Below are 17,072 nucleotides of genomic sequence, written 5' to 3'. Positions count from 1 at the left end.
TTGATTGTTGTTCACGGGCCTTCTCTTGCAGCTGTCGCAGTGTGAAAATTAGGTCCACCGTACCTCGATTTGGTCGAAAGCCGCATCTATTTAGGGAAATTATGATAACTAAGAAACGTATATACATTATGAATTAGAAGGCTTACAGCGGGTTTTATAAAATTTTGATTGTCCGTCCAACGGATATGGCAGTCACTCGATTTCTTAAACGAAATCACTGAAACCTTTTCATTTCTGAATGTATTGAAGAAGTATCAATTGAGGATAATTGAATGGACGTATGAACATCATAATTCGATGCGAGAATGATATTCTGAATGCTCATGACTGAATTATAGATCGAAAACAAATTGACGTCTATTCGTCAATCAAGCGTTGATTCCCTGATCAAGCTTTATGCAACCCGGGGTTAGCCTTTCTTGCCTCCTCTGATGTGTTACACGTGTAGTAATAAAATCCTCATCCTCAAAGAATTTTCTAATTCCATTTCTTTGCATGTGTTTAAGTTCAGTCTTAATTAAATAGTGTGCGTTGAAGATAACAGAAAATGGTTATATCATGTGTCACTATACATAGGTATTTTAATATTATTGACTATAGGTATATGAAAAAATGGAATATAGGTAAATGAAAATTAAAAAGGATGTTCGAATTGAAACAGCAAAATATATTAACATTAAATTTATTGTAAACAATAAACAATATACTGAATAATTTGTATACATAAAACATATTTGGTTATGTATATATGGAAGTATTTGAAGAGATGATTTTTTGGTTAGATATATAATTATATAAACATTGTGTTTTTTAAGGCATCTAGTACAAAGAAAATTGTTAGTTTCCGTATGAAGGCACAATAACGATATTTTTATTTAGCTTTCAAATAACATTTTTCACGCATACTATTATATTCTAAGAATTGACTAGACAACTGCATCTGATGTAGTTTTTTATAATGATAGTTCTCAAATAGCATTTCTAATAAATTTCTTGATTGAATTTTTGCACTGAATTGTAGGTATCTCTATCGAATTGGTCATTTAAACTGGTAACCACTTTTGTTATCAAGTGTCTATTAACTATTGAATAAGCTAGAAAATTCGCAGGTCTCAATAGACATTTCTGCATGTTTTCAGTTATATTCTTTACTGTGGAGAATTTTCATTGTGCAAATAATTTTATAAGCTAATAGAATCAATAAAATGGTAAGACTTACTCAAAATGAATCATTTATTAGATTTTTCTTGTGTTCTAACAAACAAGTATCTATAGAGTGAATTTGATCGGATGGATACATAAATACTAACAAATAACAAAGAAACAAGAAACAAAGTACATTTTCCGATCGACTTCTTATTAAAACATAAAAGTTCAATATTTTAAATAAATAACATGATTAAAATATGGTTGGGATATTACATTAAAATATGGCAAGTTTGCCGGTAACAAATGAGAAACAGGGGGTAATCTTCAATAGTTCCAACATGAGATTTTCGGAAGACACATTCCAACGAATGCTGATATCTGTCCCTTATTTTAGAAGATCTCCCAAAAAAGTTTCTCGGGGAAAGTTACACTTTTTCAACATAATTTCCGGGGAAAGTACCGAAAGCTCCTGTTCTTTCGTTGGAACCAACGTACCAACCATCGTCGCATTTTTCCAGAACATAGATTGTATCACCCTCCATGAGTTCTAACTCGTCATCATTCTGGGGTTGGTATTTGTATAATGCTCGGTAACTGGAAAAAAACATTTTTTATTTTCATTACTTGAAATAATTATTGAGGTAAATACTAATACAATAATCAAAATCAATTATTCGCAAAAAGAAAATTATTTTCTTTCGCAGTTCCCTGAGTCAAGGAAGCTCGGTAGGAAGTAATTGGAATTAAGATATATTTATTCCTATAAAAAATCGGATCTGATATTCTGACTCATCGGAATAACTTTAAATTACAAAATCAGTGGTTTGATTTCCTTTATTTATAAGAGTACTGCTGCGGATTTAACTCATTCTGTTTTGTTAATTATTAGGAATCATAAAACCCGGAATAGCTCATGAAAAAATTCAATTTCAACGATTTGATTAAACTCACGGTATAGGATCCGCAGATTGAGTATCTATATGCAGGGCTTGATTCATTGGGTTATTTGACTCTGCGGTTTTTCTGCCTCCATAGCTACTGCAGTAGTTGGCCTGTACAGGCTTCGCGTAATAGCTGGAAACTTGTCCCTGGTCTTGAATGGGAGCATTCGGAGTGTAAGTGTGACTTCCCATGGATTCCCTCAGGCTGGAACCGTTGAGAAGAAGTGAGTGTGCTGCAGGAGCAGCTACAGGCTTGGGGTTTTCCTTAGGAGGTTCCTGAGGATCGATCAGAACGTCTACGTAGGAGGCAGGGAATATTCCTTTTCGTCCGCCGATCTTGCCTTCGTACCAGTTATTGTCTACTCTTTTTGTGATTATAACCATTTCACCCTTGGCGAGAGAGAGTTCGAGGTGTGTCTTAGCCAAGAAGTTGTATTTCGCCCTCGCTTGCCCTTCGTTTGGTTTTCTAGCTGGTGTGGTTGATTTCACGTTCTCATATGGAACAATCTAAAAAAAAGAGCCATACATTTTTAGTCTCATTTTATATATAGAAGTGGATAATACCGTTCCCAATAATCTAATGAAGAAAAGAAATGCCTGAAATACTAGAGTCTTAGAAAATGATTTATAACTATTCAAACAGCAACTTTTAATGATTGGTAGGTAAGTTTCATGTTCATGAGGTATTTGTATTCGACAGAATTTATTCAAGGAGAGAAGTCTTCTAGTATGCTTTATCTCGAAATGTTCACTCCAGAGCAATATAATTTTGTTTTATTATAAGTCATAAGTCATGAGGGTGGGTAGTTTTGTCGTTTTATTCAACTGATCATCATAAAATATACTTTCAAATTTTTTTTATTATTGCCAAGCTCTCTGGGAAAGAGTGATACACTGAAATATTGGTGTGAATGGAATTTACGAAGCTTGTAAAGGTTAAGACTTGAATTAAACGAGGGAGTTGGGTGTTCCGAAGAAAATGAACTTAACAAATATTCACCCAAAAACAAATCAAATAAATGACTAAGCATCTTCAATTACATGATAACCCTGAAATGGCAACTCATTCGAGTAAGTTCAAGGTCTTACCGTGAATTTGCAGTTAATCCAAAATTCAAAACAATCAATATTTTGTATCTTTTTCATTATCACATCTCTCTACACTTTCTGATAATTTTATTTTAACAATTTCCTTATTCTTGAATAGTCACATTGAAAGGAAATTCTGTTTTCTAGAAATGAAAGCCATTATCAAACCATTTCACCGATCGAGATGGATCGAGCAATATAGTCTCGTATCTTCAAACGCTTTTATTTTTCTACTCGATGAGGATATTTATTCTTTTTGGACTATTTCGATATTTATTCTATTCAATAGTGCTGTATCAATCAAATATATCCGAATTGAGCAGAAATATGAACTTGCGTTCTCTGCTATGAATAGTTTTTAATTTTTGTCTCACATTTTACAACGATGCTGTGGTGATTCTCCTACATTAATAATCAAAATTTCGATAAATAATTACAGTTGATTTTTTTCATCAATTCTGTCAACTCTTACCTTTACATAACGTATTCCATAAATTAATTAGGTACACACAATTTCGCAAAAACGACAACAATTCATATAAACTAAAGAAACATGATTTATAAGATATATTAAGAGCAGAGTGTTTATACTCTAATATACTGGGTCTCTATAAATGATTGTTGCATCGCAGTTGTGTTTGTAATTGTATTATTCTGTAATATACTGCACTGCAACTGAAGGGTTAATTTTAAAATTGTTTTATTAAATATCATTTCAAAATTAACGCCCACTGCGATGTTGCAATCATTTCTACATGCACTTCACCTTGCAACAACAAATATTGTTTTTCGTAACATCACGTCTGAACCGTTTGAATTGTCTAACAAACTTCACTGTAACGAATTACTTGTTAAATCGAAAAAATTTTATATCCTCCAGCTTTGCTATATCGAAACTCTGTATGATAATAAAGTAAAAAGCTGCAACTTAAAGTAGAAAGCTGCTACTTAAAGTAAAAAGCTGCTACAGTAGCAGTGTTGCTTTGAATAACAATAATTATCTTGCCAAAAATTTAACGTGTCTGAACATGTCAACAAAATTTAAGGGCTTTTCAAATTTGAATACCTCAAACTGCAAACTCTACAAGTAAAAGAATTGCTCGGAGATGTGTGAAAGGTTGAAATGTTATAATGAGGGCCTTCATTTCAAGATATGTCAGATCAGAAAATATAATTCATAGTTATCGCAAATTATTCTTTGTATCCAAATATCCTTCTGTGCCATTTTGCGCGACTGAATAAATAATCATTGCTTCCAATTTTTTATGGAATAAATGATGGTATTCTAAACAACAGACTTGACGATTTGCTTATAAGTCGCTACTTTCCCTGTATATTCTCATAGTGATCAATTCAATTTCTTGCATGATCAGTTTTGCAGGCCATACTATTGACAGTGGAATTGAAGTCGTATAAAAGTATGAGAAATTTGTTATAAATATTCAGATGCAGATGCCGTATCGAAAACCCATCGCAAGTATCACTTATAACTGTTTTTTAAATAAAGAGAAACGGTTACTGTGATGATTCATTGTTTGACTTTTATAGCAATTTTCTACTTGTTAGTACACATTGTTTGATGAAGGTATTCTAAGGTTCATTTCTCGGAATTGATAATTTTTCATATTATGATGGTAATTTCGTCTGACTACAATCTAATGCAATAAAATGAAAATATTATGATAACATTTCTTTCGCTTCTCTGCGCGAGGTGTCAGTGTGTTTCATACTGATAAGAGATCACATAATGTTAAATTTTGGCATCGGCAGTTCTTGACAATGTACTGTTTTGTTGGTCTTGTGGAGCTTAGTACGTTGACCATTCATGTGAAAGACAGTTCTGTTTCATCCCCATTTTAATTAAGATATTATCTCTGCATGAGTTTTTCCTCAATCATATTTTCTACTAGATTAGACTACATTCTTTTTCAATGCGACAAATTGTTTATTCATCGCTGTCAAAAGAACTTCAAACGTTTTTCTCCCTTGGAAATTCTTAAACCTGTTTCTTTACAAAATTGGAACAAGTCCTCACTTTCCTGATTGAAGAGTCCTTTTAATTTCAAATGCATCGATGTGTGAAAATCGCACACCGTTTCACATTTCCTTACCTCAACGTAATTCACAGGAAACAGGCCCACCATAGCGTTCAACTCTCCCTCGTACCAGTTCTTGTCGATCTGCCTTCTGACATAAATGTTGTCCCCTTTGCGGAAGGTCAATTCTCTAGGAGTCATTCCCACGAAATTGTACAATGCCTTGGCCACTAGCCTGGGTTCGGGAGACCTAGGTCTTATCCTGTGTTGTGGGGCAACGAGGTCGTCGAAATCATCGTACCTGTTCAGGGGGATTGGTGATTTTTGGGATGGAATGAAGTTGTCGGTGTGACGTCTATTGTGCATGTCTTGCAGTTCCTTGAAAAGAATTCGAAGAATTTAAATGTCTGTTTGTATCTTGTTTATGAAGGTCATTTTTATTATTATTGCTGCGTATAGGGAATTTTGGGATAGAAAGCCAATACCGTAGATTTGGGTGACTTGGGACGATTGTTAAATTCAACTTGTCATATTTCCAACACGGCGACCTATTTTCATCTGAAAAAGAGGTTTAAATATGCTCAATAACCCAAACTATTGATAAGGATGTGAAATGCTTCAGAATTCGGATATAAATAAAGAAAAAATATACGTCTCCCAAGTCACCCACCGATTTGGGGGGCTTTGGACACAACTTAAAATCCATTGATTTCTCAACTCTCAAATGAAATAGGTGACTTGGGAAGGTGTATAGTTTTGAAAAATTATAATTCGTGAACTTTGATTTCTTTGGTGATATCTTTTGTGAAAATAAGGTAAATAATAATATCCTGAGAAAAATCGACATATTTCCTGCTGCCAATGCGCCGCTCGTATTTATTCGGCATTGTCCCAAGTCACAAGTCACCCTATGAAACAACAACAAAAAATGAATGAAATCCGTGTTTCTGTTTGATTTGTAAACAACCTTGTTTCATGACATATCTTATATCCCACGTATCCAGAAAAAAAATTACACATGCACAAAGTGAACCACATGTACAGGACACTAGAAAGTATATGGGCCATAGAAAAACGCGCTTTTACTCTCCTGAGTTCGTTAATTTTTCTTGTTGATTCAAACGCACTGGTCGCGACAAACTCAACAGGAATTGATTATTAAACTAACCCAAGAGGCGCTACACAATCTTATAAGTTTGTTTCTTCACTCATAAATGGTAAAAAACAAAGAAATCTATAAGAGAGTAATTGTCCCAAATTACTCGAATCTACAGGTATGAAGTGAGAAGTTGACATAATCCACTCTCGTTGTAATGTTTTTTTCTCCCGAACTATTTTGTTTGCAGTTTTCATAATCTACTCTACCAGTTTAACTTGCATTCTTTTAAGAAGACGTGACTTCTTTTACATATCGTTTTTTTTTCTTTTAAACATTTTAACCACTGCTAAGCCAAATTGAATGTAGTATGGCGAGTGAAGTAAATCCACTTGATTTTGGCGCAAGTGAGTTGATGATAACTGACATAATTCTCTACAGTCTAGAGCATATCCGAATTAGATGCTCATTCGAAGCTTTCAAAATAGCGTTGAATGTTCTCAATTCCCAAAGTCAGTGGAATTGATAAACTAAAATTTTTTTATAAAATGTTACTGCAGTGGATGTACAGAGGGTGTACGCCAGAAATAGACCCTCTAAGCCTATAGGAGTTACAGAAATAAGTTGTTCTGGTCTCTGGATAAATAAGTCTGAAGTACATAATGATACAACATGTCTTACCCATAAGATTAGGGTACAGGGTGGCCATACAAAGTTCCCTTTACTGAATGGAATGTGCTATACTGTATAGAGCTTGAAAAGAGGAATTTAAATATTGTACTCATATACAGTTTCATGATTCTGCCATTGTTCTCCTTGGATTCATCAGAGAAAATTATCTTTTGAATATCTTTGTAGCCCAAAAAACTATTTACAACTACCTATTCGCAGTTTGTGGTAACAAATTTTATAAATGCCCAGCTTTGTTCATTTTGGATCCATGGTTTTCAAAGTTTTTCTATTACATAGCAATTAACAAGAAACATGATAAAAAAATCATCAATAGAAAAATAATAATAATTAAAATAACCTTCATAATTTATTTTTTGGATTATGTTCCTTGCTATGAGAAACTAGATTCGAAATGAAAGAGCTGAAAAGTCAAAAATAAGAGTACCTACTTACTTCTGTATGTACATTTATTTCTGAAACTGTATAATGAGGGAGTTGTATCACCCTTTGAAGGAGTCACTCGAAAACATCATTTTCAAATGTCTTCGACACGGGAGGATATTTATTATTTTCAGGTCATCGTCAATATTCATTTATCGAAATATATATTTTCTTATGAATAAGGGGTACTTTTAGAGGATTTGTAAAGATAAATGCGTTGTATATTTTTTCATTTTAAATTATTTGAAAGAATTATAAAAATATTCCTTCAAACTAATTCATTCGAATAATTGAAAATAAAAAAATTATAACGGTATAACACCCACTCACCCTCAAAAACTACCTTGTCTTATAATCGCTCTAAAAATTTAAATACCGTCATAAAAACCGTTTGAAAGATATTTGAAAAATTTTTGGATGTATTATGAGTTCAGGAATTAATGTATAAAATTCTGGACCACCTTTTATATACGAATTCGACTTTTAGAGGTCTACACAAATAATGTCGAATAAAAAAAAGGTGTTGAAAATGGTAACTCTGTATTGCCATCCTGTACACAAATGAGTTATACCATTGACTATTGCATAGTCAAAGGAAATATTGTATTATTTAAGAAAATAACTTCAACTTCTACATTTTTGTATAAAGAGTAAAGGGTCTTGCCTATATTGATAATTGGAAACAAAACATGAGCTGAATCTGCCTATTTGCATAAATGCTTGTGACATTTGATAATTAAAATATAAATTTTAATTATTCATTCGAGACATTGATGAAATTGCTTATTTTAAGACAAAACAGCAATTCCATTACCGAGGAGGTAACTAAATCTTACAGAAAGGCCACACTCCTCCGGCTATGTACCTAATAAGATGAGATATCTAAAGTTGCTTGCAGCGAAAGTTGCGAAACCACTGGAAAAATAGAAATTCAGAGATTTGTTGTAGAAACATTGAAAAAAATTGCGGAAGCAGTTGATTGAATACCGTCGAGCGGATAACGACGATGAAGAAAGTGAAACTTTTTATAAATAAGCGGCGTGGTCAAGGTGTGTTTTCCTCCTCGTAGAAGAGAGAAGACAACAACCTTCTATACTTTCTACCGACAATGACATTGTGGCAAAGATTCCTGATGGGTTCGACGTTATAAACAACACACCTATTTGACTGACACATACTGCACGAAGAATCACAAATGAGTTGCGATCATTATGGGATATTCATATTGAGTTCACATACCCGCCCACGTGACTGCAACAAATTACAAGCAATTTGAAGACGGAGACTATGATAATCTTCAACTTGAGATCCGAGGAATTATCATTATATTGTAATAAAGCATTCTCGAGTGAGGCGTGACTGTCATGAAAATAATTCAAGAATCGGAGGTGCATCGATTATTTTCATTTTAGGGTGTGTAAATCAAAATTACTCAGTAAACAAAAAGCATAACGTTCTCAGAGTTGCGAGCAATATAGAAGTTACACTCCAAAAATGCATTTAGGTTGATGCATCAGCTTTTTGATTAATTGCTTGCTAGTATTATTTGACAAAAGGCTCAAAAGAAGTTTTTTTTCTGAAACTGAAGACAAATCGAATTATTTCAATGATCGATGAAAAATATTCTAATCGAATATTAGTCTTCTACACTCTTTTAGATCACTCTACAGTTGTTCCGGAAGATTCTGACATTTTTCAAAAATGAACTTTAATCATAACTCAATTTTTTCAAAGATCATGTTGGATTGCCTAGCGGGTGGTTTTAATTTCATGAAAAAGTATTAGGCTTGAAATGAATAATTTTCAAAATTCCTTTAAGATCTAAAATGTTCCCATAAAAATGAAGACTACCCAATAGGGTTTTCGAAAGACAAAAGTTTGAGTTTTTTTGACATTTTGTAAAGGTCACTAGGCTACATCGAGAAAATACACTGATAAATTATGACAAGTGGGGTATTTCGAAATCTGAATTTTATGAAGATTTAGAACCATCCTATATAAAGTCAAAAATCATTTTGGTTTAAGCATTAATTAGAGTCGACACCGCCAAAATTTTAATCATTCTCCCAGTCCGAAATTTCTGATAGTTATCGACCGATCGAGTACTGTTGAAACACCCTGTATGATATGGAATAATTTTTCGCCCCACGACCTTATACAGTTTTCCAAGAGTTAATATTCTAAGCTACTAAAGTACCAAAAAAAAAATTAAATGAATTATAATTATAAACTTCGAAAATGAATAAGAAAGGGTTGAAAATGTTCTCATCTATCAAATTTATTGGGAGACAAACTATTCCAATAATATATAATTTACCATGATTTATCCTTCCGATTCGATTTCGGTGTTTGTTTGACTGTTCAGAGTGGCGAAATTATATGATTTCAATATAAATAAACATAATAATAATCAAAAGATATGATAATATCTGGCAGATATAAGAATTTAAGAAAATTCTTGGTATCATATATCAATAAGGAGCTCTATTCTTGAAAGATGATTGTTAAATTTTTTCTCGTTATGTAATTAGCATTTCAGCTAAATAAAGAGTTATTATTATTATTATTAATTTTTCTATCTCAAAAAGGCGTATGTCCTCTTTTTCAGAGGTAATTATAGTAGGTAATTAATAGAAAAACTTCAAACTATTTGCATTGTGCTCGAAATATATTATTTTGATGATAATTATTTTTCGGTTGGGTTAGGTTAGTGTGAAAAGATTTAAAGCTGCAAAGGTGCCATAAATTGTCACTTCAAGTTAGATGATTAAATCGATCAGTATCTCTATTTCTATCCGTAGAAGCTTATTTTTACTTCCAGACATCAAACTATCATCTAGACTATAAGTAAAAAGTAAAGACATTTTCAACTGCAACAATCCTTCGCTGAATACGAAAGATCATTTGAATAAATTGCATGTTATGTGATTGCATTAACTTATCTAATTCCCTAATAGAATAATTTTGCATTTACAGCAGATGTTATCTAGATGATTCTGCATATCTAATTGACCCATTGTTCTAGTTTCTTATTTGAACAAGTACTCATTAATTTCTCCAATATACACGAATGAAGAATTTATTACCTGTTAAAGAGCTACAGTATCGAAGTGACACTACACAGTATGTGAGTAATCTATCAGTAAGATGTATGAAAAAATTGAATTTAGTCAAACGTATATTACCAGGTGAACATAGTAATTGGAAATCTCAATGGCAACGAGCGATGTCATTTATTTATGAGTAGAGTAGGCATAATAACATTGTTAGTGCAAAATATTTTCTTAATGACTCATACTGAAGAATATTTCAATTATTTTCTCATGGTTATTATAACTGTTGTCATGAAATGACGATTGATGACGGAAACTATGTAAAATGGTTTATTGGGCTATTTCCATCATTTTGGCCTATTCTATTCCAATTTTTCAAATTTTTCAGAAGGAAGTATGACTAAAAAGAAAACCTATTTCGATTAAAACAAGACAATTCCTGAAGATGGCTGGAGAATGACTGCAGAACAAACGGAATAAGCCAGCATGATAGAAAAATCCCACCCAACAAATCCTTCTGGTAATGCATATGTTTTTTATTTCATTTTATTTGGAATATATCCTCTGAATGTGACGAAATCTCTGGTTCAAAGCACAAAAAATATGTAACCCACAATCTTTTGAAATCTTCGCAGTTTGAGTATATCGATTTTGAACATAAAAATTACAAACATTCGATTTTCAGTTTCTTATTCGGAAATAGGTTACCTTCCAATCTAAAAAACATTCTTTTAAATCGAGGTTATAAGCGATTATGATTGGTGTGATATCAAATTGTGATTTTCTTGATTAAGATTAGAAAAAAGAATTATGTCATAAAGGAATCGGTACCTTAACGGTGACTTAATATAAAAATGACTTGAAAATTTGGAGAAATCTCTAATATTGCTTCCAAGTAAAGCAAACCAAAGTTTGCTAGGTTGTTTGAAGATTTTTTGTCCAAAGAATTATTGAACATAGTATAATGACATGGGAAATTCCACTACATTGGTACACTCTTCTTCAAGAAAAAACCAACTACCTGAATAATTATATTTATTTATTCATTTTCGAAAACCCAAATTTTCGTTTTGCTAACGATGTTAAAAATTCATATTGTTGACCATCTGCCGACAAAATCTATATTTCATTTATATAGGTATGGGGTGTTCGATCAAAATGCAGTGAGGTTATTTCTTCAAATTTTCAGCTGAAAACCTCTTTCTCTGAAAACTTGGAGTATGTTTTTTCCAAAAGAAACATAGACCTTTCTTTTTCATATTTCAATGAAAACAGCTTGCGAAAGAGTAGAATATACAAACATTTCTGTGATAAGGGGTGATCCAAATTGAACTAATAAAAATAAAGAAAAAGCTTGGAAGTTATCTATGTAGGAAATATGATATCAGGCAAATACCCCCACAGTTCCCCTCATATGATACCTTTCTTTTAGCGTAGTTTTTCATAACGCTTTCTTGATGAGGTTCTATTTTAGATTTCAGACCTTACACGTCTTTTATAATCTTTAAGCTCTCAAATCATCGCTTGTTGTCAATTGAGTTCTGCTTCTGGAAACATGGTATTTGTTCTTATCTTGAACCACCCCATATTTTAGAAGGGGAGCATATTTCTCCACGAAATATTAATGTTTTCGGAGGCAATCACCTTCCCGCATTTTTGCCGCAATTTTAGTGAACACCGTTGATAGATACTTATAATCATAATGATAAGTAAACGAAGCTCAATTGCTAATTGTTACCAAATAAATTTGCCAAGAGATGCTCATACCATTAGGCTTGTTTTGAACACCTGCGACTTCTAATCTGGCTTTAACTCATTCCAAAATATAAGTCCTAATTAATACAGAAGAAATTTCATTTTATTTTCTGCTTACTAATGAATTGAATTTTTTTCGATTTAGCATTTGTACGTTCCTGGAAACATCGGAGTTAATGTAGCTTATACATATATACCCAAATTAGCATTATATTTGAGCAGCGTGGCGTTAATTGCAAAAATCCAAAGCGTGAGCCACTCAAGTATATTTCTCGTAAACTTACATCGAAAGACTTGTAGAATGATTTGCTAACCTGAAGATATTTACGTCGCCTTTCTTCCTGGTACATTTTTTTCATGGCCTCCTGCTGCCGATGAGCCAGTTCGTCTTCGCTGAAATAGTCCTTTACCTCTTGCCTCACCGGAGTTTTGTAATGAATTGTCACCTGGTTTTCCACATATTTTCTCGGTGATCCTGGAAAAGTTATGATTGCATTTAATTATTGTTATTCAGAAATAGCAGAATATTATTGTGTATGAAGAAGGGAATTGGGAATGTTCATTTACTTCAAAGCGATTCATCGATTTCTAATGGAAGGGACAAGCAAATATAGATGTAGGTCAACTACATTCGAGAAAATTTACGCTCGTGTTAACAATGACCAAAATAAATACATACAGGTCACGTAATTCGAACGATTCGGAACTACTTAAACTTAACTGTTCGAAAAGAAAAATGGAAAAGAAACTTTGACATTTATTTGGGAGGTTCGCCGAGAGAATACTTAACGAGTGAATTTTTTCATTGTTAACAAGATGACCGTTGTAGCAATAAAAAAAATTGTATTACAAACTAACGACACTCTTTTTGGATTTCCTGATCGTTTTAAGGTATCGATGAGGTGGGTTATGCTATCAAAAAAAAATTGGGAGAATTATTCCTATAGCAGTTAGGGACGAATATGGAATGGATTACTGGCAATGAAGAAATTTATTTTGTTCTTGATTATTTCGTATTATCCCATAAAAATAAAGATTCAATTCATCAATTAATATCATCGTTCATTTTGGTGGTCTGGTTACAATCTGCTTGTATGTAGTATGTACAGGGTGGGCAAAATTGGTGATACCTGAACTACAACTTTTTAACCCAACGAGATAGAGAAAAATAAATGAACCATTGATGTCCTCTTTTTTCGAGAAACTAATAAAATGCCATCAACTGCATTTCTCTATCTTCTTTGGTTTTTGAGTTATAGGCCAAAATTAAAATTTGGACGATTTCAACTTTTGTCATTATCTCCGCTTCTGTTTGTGCTAGGATGTTGAAATGAAGACATTATACAGACACTTTTTGATAGCAATCCAGTGGCGTACTATGATTTTTTCCAACAGGTTTATTTGCTGAGCTGTAACATAAAGTTGTGTTTTTTCATATGAAAAAGTTTAAAATGACTAAGAAAGAATCGCAATTTCTTAAACATTTTAGAAATATATCATACATGGCCCTCAGTCTTTCTACGTCATTTTAAACTACTGTATTCATAAGAAAAAATACATCTTTATGTTATAGCTCAGCAAATATACCTGTTGGAAAAATCATAGTACGCCACTGAATTTCTATCAAATAAGTGTCTTTATAATGTCTTCATTTCAACATCCTAGCTTAAACAGAAACGGAGATAATGACCAAAGTTGAAATTTTAATTTTGACCTATTACTCGAAAACAAAAGAAGATAGAGTCATCCAGTTGATGGCATTATTAGTTGTGCCGTAATGTGCCATGCATTTTAATCTATCTCGTTGGGTTGAAAAAGTTGGAATTCAGGTATAACCAATTCTGCCCACCCTGTACATAATGTTCAATTTTATAGGGATTGGACAGTTGAGAAATAATGAAAGCAGTCATGATGCTACTTAACTTATAAAAACGGAATATCACATAACATAGGTATATTCCGAGTTACTCGAATAGTTTTAGACGCGATGATACAAGTAGCATCTAATTCGCAATGCTCTCTTCATTGAAGTCATTCACAATAAACCCGTTATGGATCATAAATAAGATTTAAACCAATTCTCGAATATATCGTTAAACATTTTCATCGAATGAATTCGTGCCTGACATATTTATTGCTTTTGATTACGCAATTCATTGTAGAAGTAATTGTTCGTATCAGCTTTTTTTTAAATTATTATAAAACAATGAACCAACATCCAGTTATTATTGATCCTCTTCAGAATTTCGTAACATTCAATATATGAAGACCTGTATGCAATAATAGGAAATTTCGTTGGAGTCCCCATTAACAATGTACTTTTTTTACTTTACATATCAGGTATGTAATGTTGAATGGAAACTAATATAAAAAGAAAAATCTAGCTCTATCGTCACATGATGTAACTTCAATAATGAGAAGGGTTTAAATGTGCCTTAACAAATTCAGTAATAATATAAATAGAATTACGAGTGAATTGCATTTTAATAAAGCGATTGCCGAATTGAAAAGTTGCTCTCTTCATTTTGGATATTCATCTAAACGAGAAGTACTAAATTATAAGAATTTCGTATTTCGTCGTATCTATAATATACATATATTATATACAAACGGTATTCCAAACACTCTCCAATAATTTTATGATGCATTGAAGGGTAATAATACTGCATGGCATCACTAATTCATTACTATTATGAACATGAACGTCTTAATATACAGGGTGTCTTACCGGGAATGCCCATGAGAAGTTTACAGGGTGGACTTCTGTATTGCATCTCTAAAATTTTGTACAAATATTTTAAACCACTGAAATTTTTCTCAAAATATTATACCGGAAATATCACCCTGCATGTATACTATTACATTTTTGAATATATATTTAAATTAAAAATGAAAGTTTGCCAGAAATTATTTATTTCTCAGAATCGCAATGCATAACTTCATAAATGTTCCAGGAATTGGTAACCAAAAGACATTCAATATTATTTCGTAAGTAATATTAGGTTCCGTGTGAAGGGAATAAATCGATTTTTATTCAACAAAATTCGAATTTGAATGTCTCATTCAAGCCTATTGTTGTCTAGAAAACTACAAACCACATTTTCGGTAAGGAAAATTGTCACTTTCACCAAAAAAAAGTCGAAAACTACTGAAGATAGATGAAGCTAATGCTGAACAAAAAACGTAGAATTTGAAAATAAATTCGAAAATGTATTACATATACAGGGCTTTCCATTTGGAATATGCGAGTTAAATTACATTTGCGGTATACCCGAATCTTGCAAATAATAAATGATAAAATTTTTCTGATGTCTTTGTATGAAATTTCAAGTAGATCCAATATATATTTTGTCGTACATTTCTAAAGGGCATTATCAATGGGACACCCAGTTAATTACTAACATATACAGGGTGTAAATGAATAAATTCGAAAAAATTCAGTCTTTCATATATTTTTCCTTTGGAGCAGCTTCTTCTAGCTTCATCTTTTTTAAAATGGCAATTTTCGATTTTTCTCTTAGAAACCAGAAAACTTACAGAAATACAAATGATTAGACATTCTATGGAAGGGGGAAGTCAATAAGAAAATTGGTGGTGTTTTACTACTAAAATTTGTTTCACAAGAATCTTCTTTTCGTATTCCTATAATACCAGTGAAAAATTAATATTTAAAGACTTGATACATTTTGAATAAATGAGTTCTATAATTTCTTGCTGAGAGTAACGGTTTTTGAGAAAAAAATATTATCAACAGGTGAATCGTACAGGCTTATTTTCGAACTCAAATTTACCCAGGAGGCGGATATCTGCTGACATTATAAGGGAGAACCACCAAAATTTTTTTGGTTGCCTTCTCGCTACTATAGAATGTCACCCTAGTTTTCTGGTTTCCAAGAAAAATATTTAAAATTGATTTTCCGGTGCCATATTAAGGGGGCAATATCTAAGAAGGGTTAGCTTAAAAAATTTTTTTCGTGAAATACAACCCTCAATTTTTTTTACAACTGTTCATTTACCTGTATATTGCGAGCAAGGAAAAAGTGATTAATCTCAAACCCGGTAGTCAATTAGAAAAAGCTCAAATACATACATAAGTAGGTACAGAAAGGAAAAATCACTTGAGTGAACTTTAGTGGAGTTGCTAGAAAAGTATCTGCAAGCTGAGTTTTCAATTTGTGTTACAAAAAATGAAAATGATCAAATGTGAATAAGAATAAGTATTTCACAGTCAATATTCCAATATGAAAATTATTTAGGCACTTACTGGTTTTTAATTTTTCGAAATGCTTAATGAGTAAGGCTGCCATAGGTACCAGGACCAACTAGAGAACACCTAATAAGTACTTCCACAAGAAAACCGCGAATCAATTTGTTTTCATTTGTCCCATTCACCGACCTATGTTTACTATAAAACTACGCTATCAACTCTCTCATCACTGCCTTCGCAGGACCCCCAACTCGCCTGAGTTTCTTTGGATGGTGATGGACGTGGACTGTTGAACGGACCGGCAAAGGATTAATTATTTCGTTCGTGACAAGTGAATTGCACACTGGATAATGATAACCAATTTATTAGCGCTCCAGGTGTATTCGATACGTAATTTGTAGAAAGACTATATGCTTTCTCTCTGGACGCGTTTGATATGGCTAAACGACATGTACGTGCAGATTACACGTTTCCACCAACTGAGAAACCAGAAGTGTAGAGTATAGATCACACAAATGCTCTCTAAGAGACTTAGATTTGATGACAAACAAAGATCGTTTATACCCTTGCGACTGGATTCTTTAATGAGTTCTTGTAGGCTGAAGAAGAGGAATTTAGAAGAACCTATACTCA

General features: G+C 32.6%; 1 protein-coding gene across 16 annotated transcripts in view; it reads right to left on the bottom strand.

The window, feature by feature from the left end:
- Positions 1–666: 666 nt before the first annotated feature.
- LOC123315648 overlaps positions 667–17,072 on the bottom strand; it is a 129,889-nt gene continuing 113,483 nt past the window's right edge. For 15 of the 16 annotated variants that reach the window (XM_044901427.1, XM_044901425.1, XM_044901432.1 and 12 more), the window contains 4 exons: positions 12,517–12,707; positions 5,291–5,593; positions 2,101–2,597; positions 667–1,743 (listed from right to left, as the gene is read on the bottom strand). In XM_044901427.1, coding sequence (XP_044757362.1) covers positions 1,575–1,743; positions 2,101–2,597; positions 5,291–5,593; positions 12,517–12,707 — 1,160 coding nt within the window. In that variant the 3' untranslated portion in view covers positions 667–1,574. The remainder of the gene's footprint in view (positions 1,744–2,100; positions 2,598–5,290; positions 5,594–12,516; positions 12,708–17,072) is intronic. The other variant, XM_044901426.1, reaches the window with a different exon arrangement.

This window comes from Coccinella septempunctata, chromosome 6 (assembly GCF_907165205.1).
Source record: "Coccinella septempunctata chromosome 6, icCocSept1.1, whole genome shotgun sequence".
Lineage (NCBI taxonomy): Eukaryota > Metazoa > Arthropoda > Insecta > Coleoptera > Coccinellidae > Coccinella > Coccinella septempunctata.
Note: the sequence above shows the minus strand (reverse complement) of the source record. Positions and strands in the feature narration are given on the sequence as shown.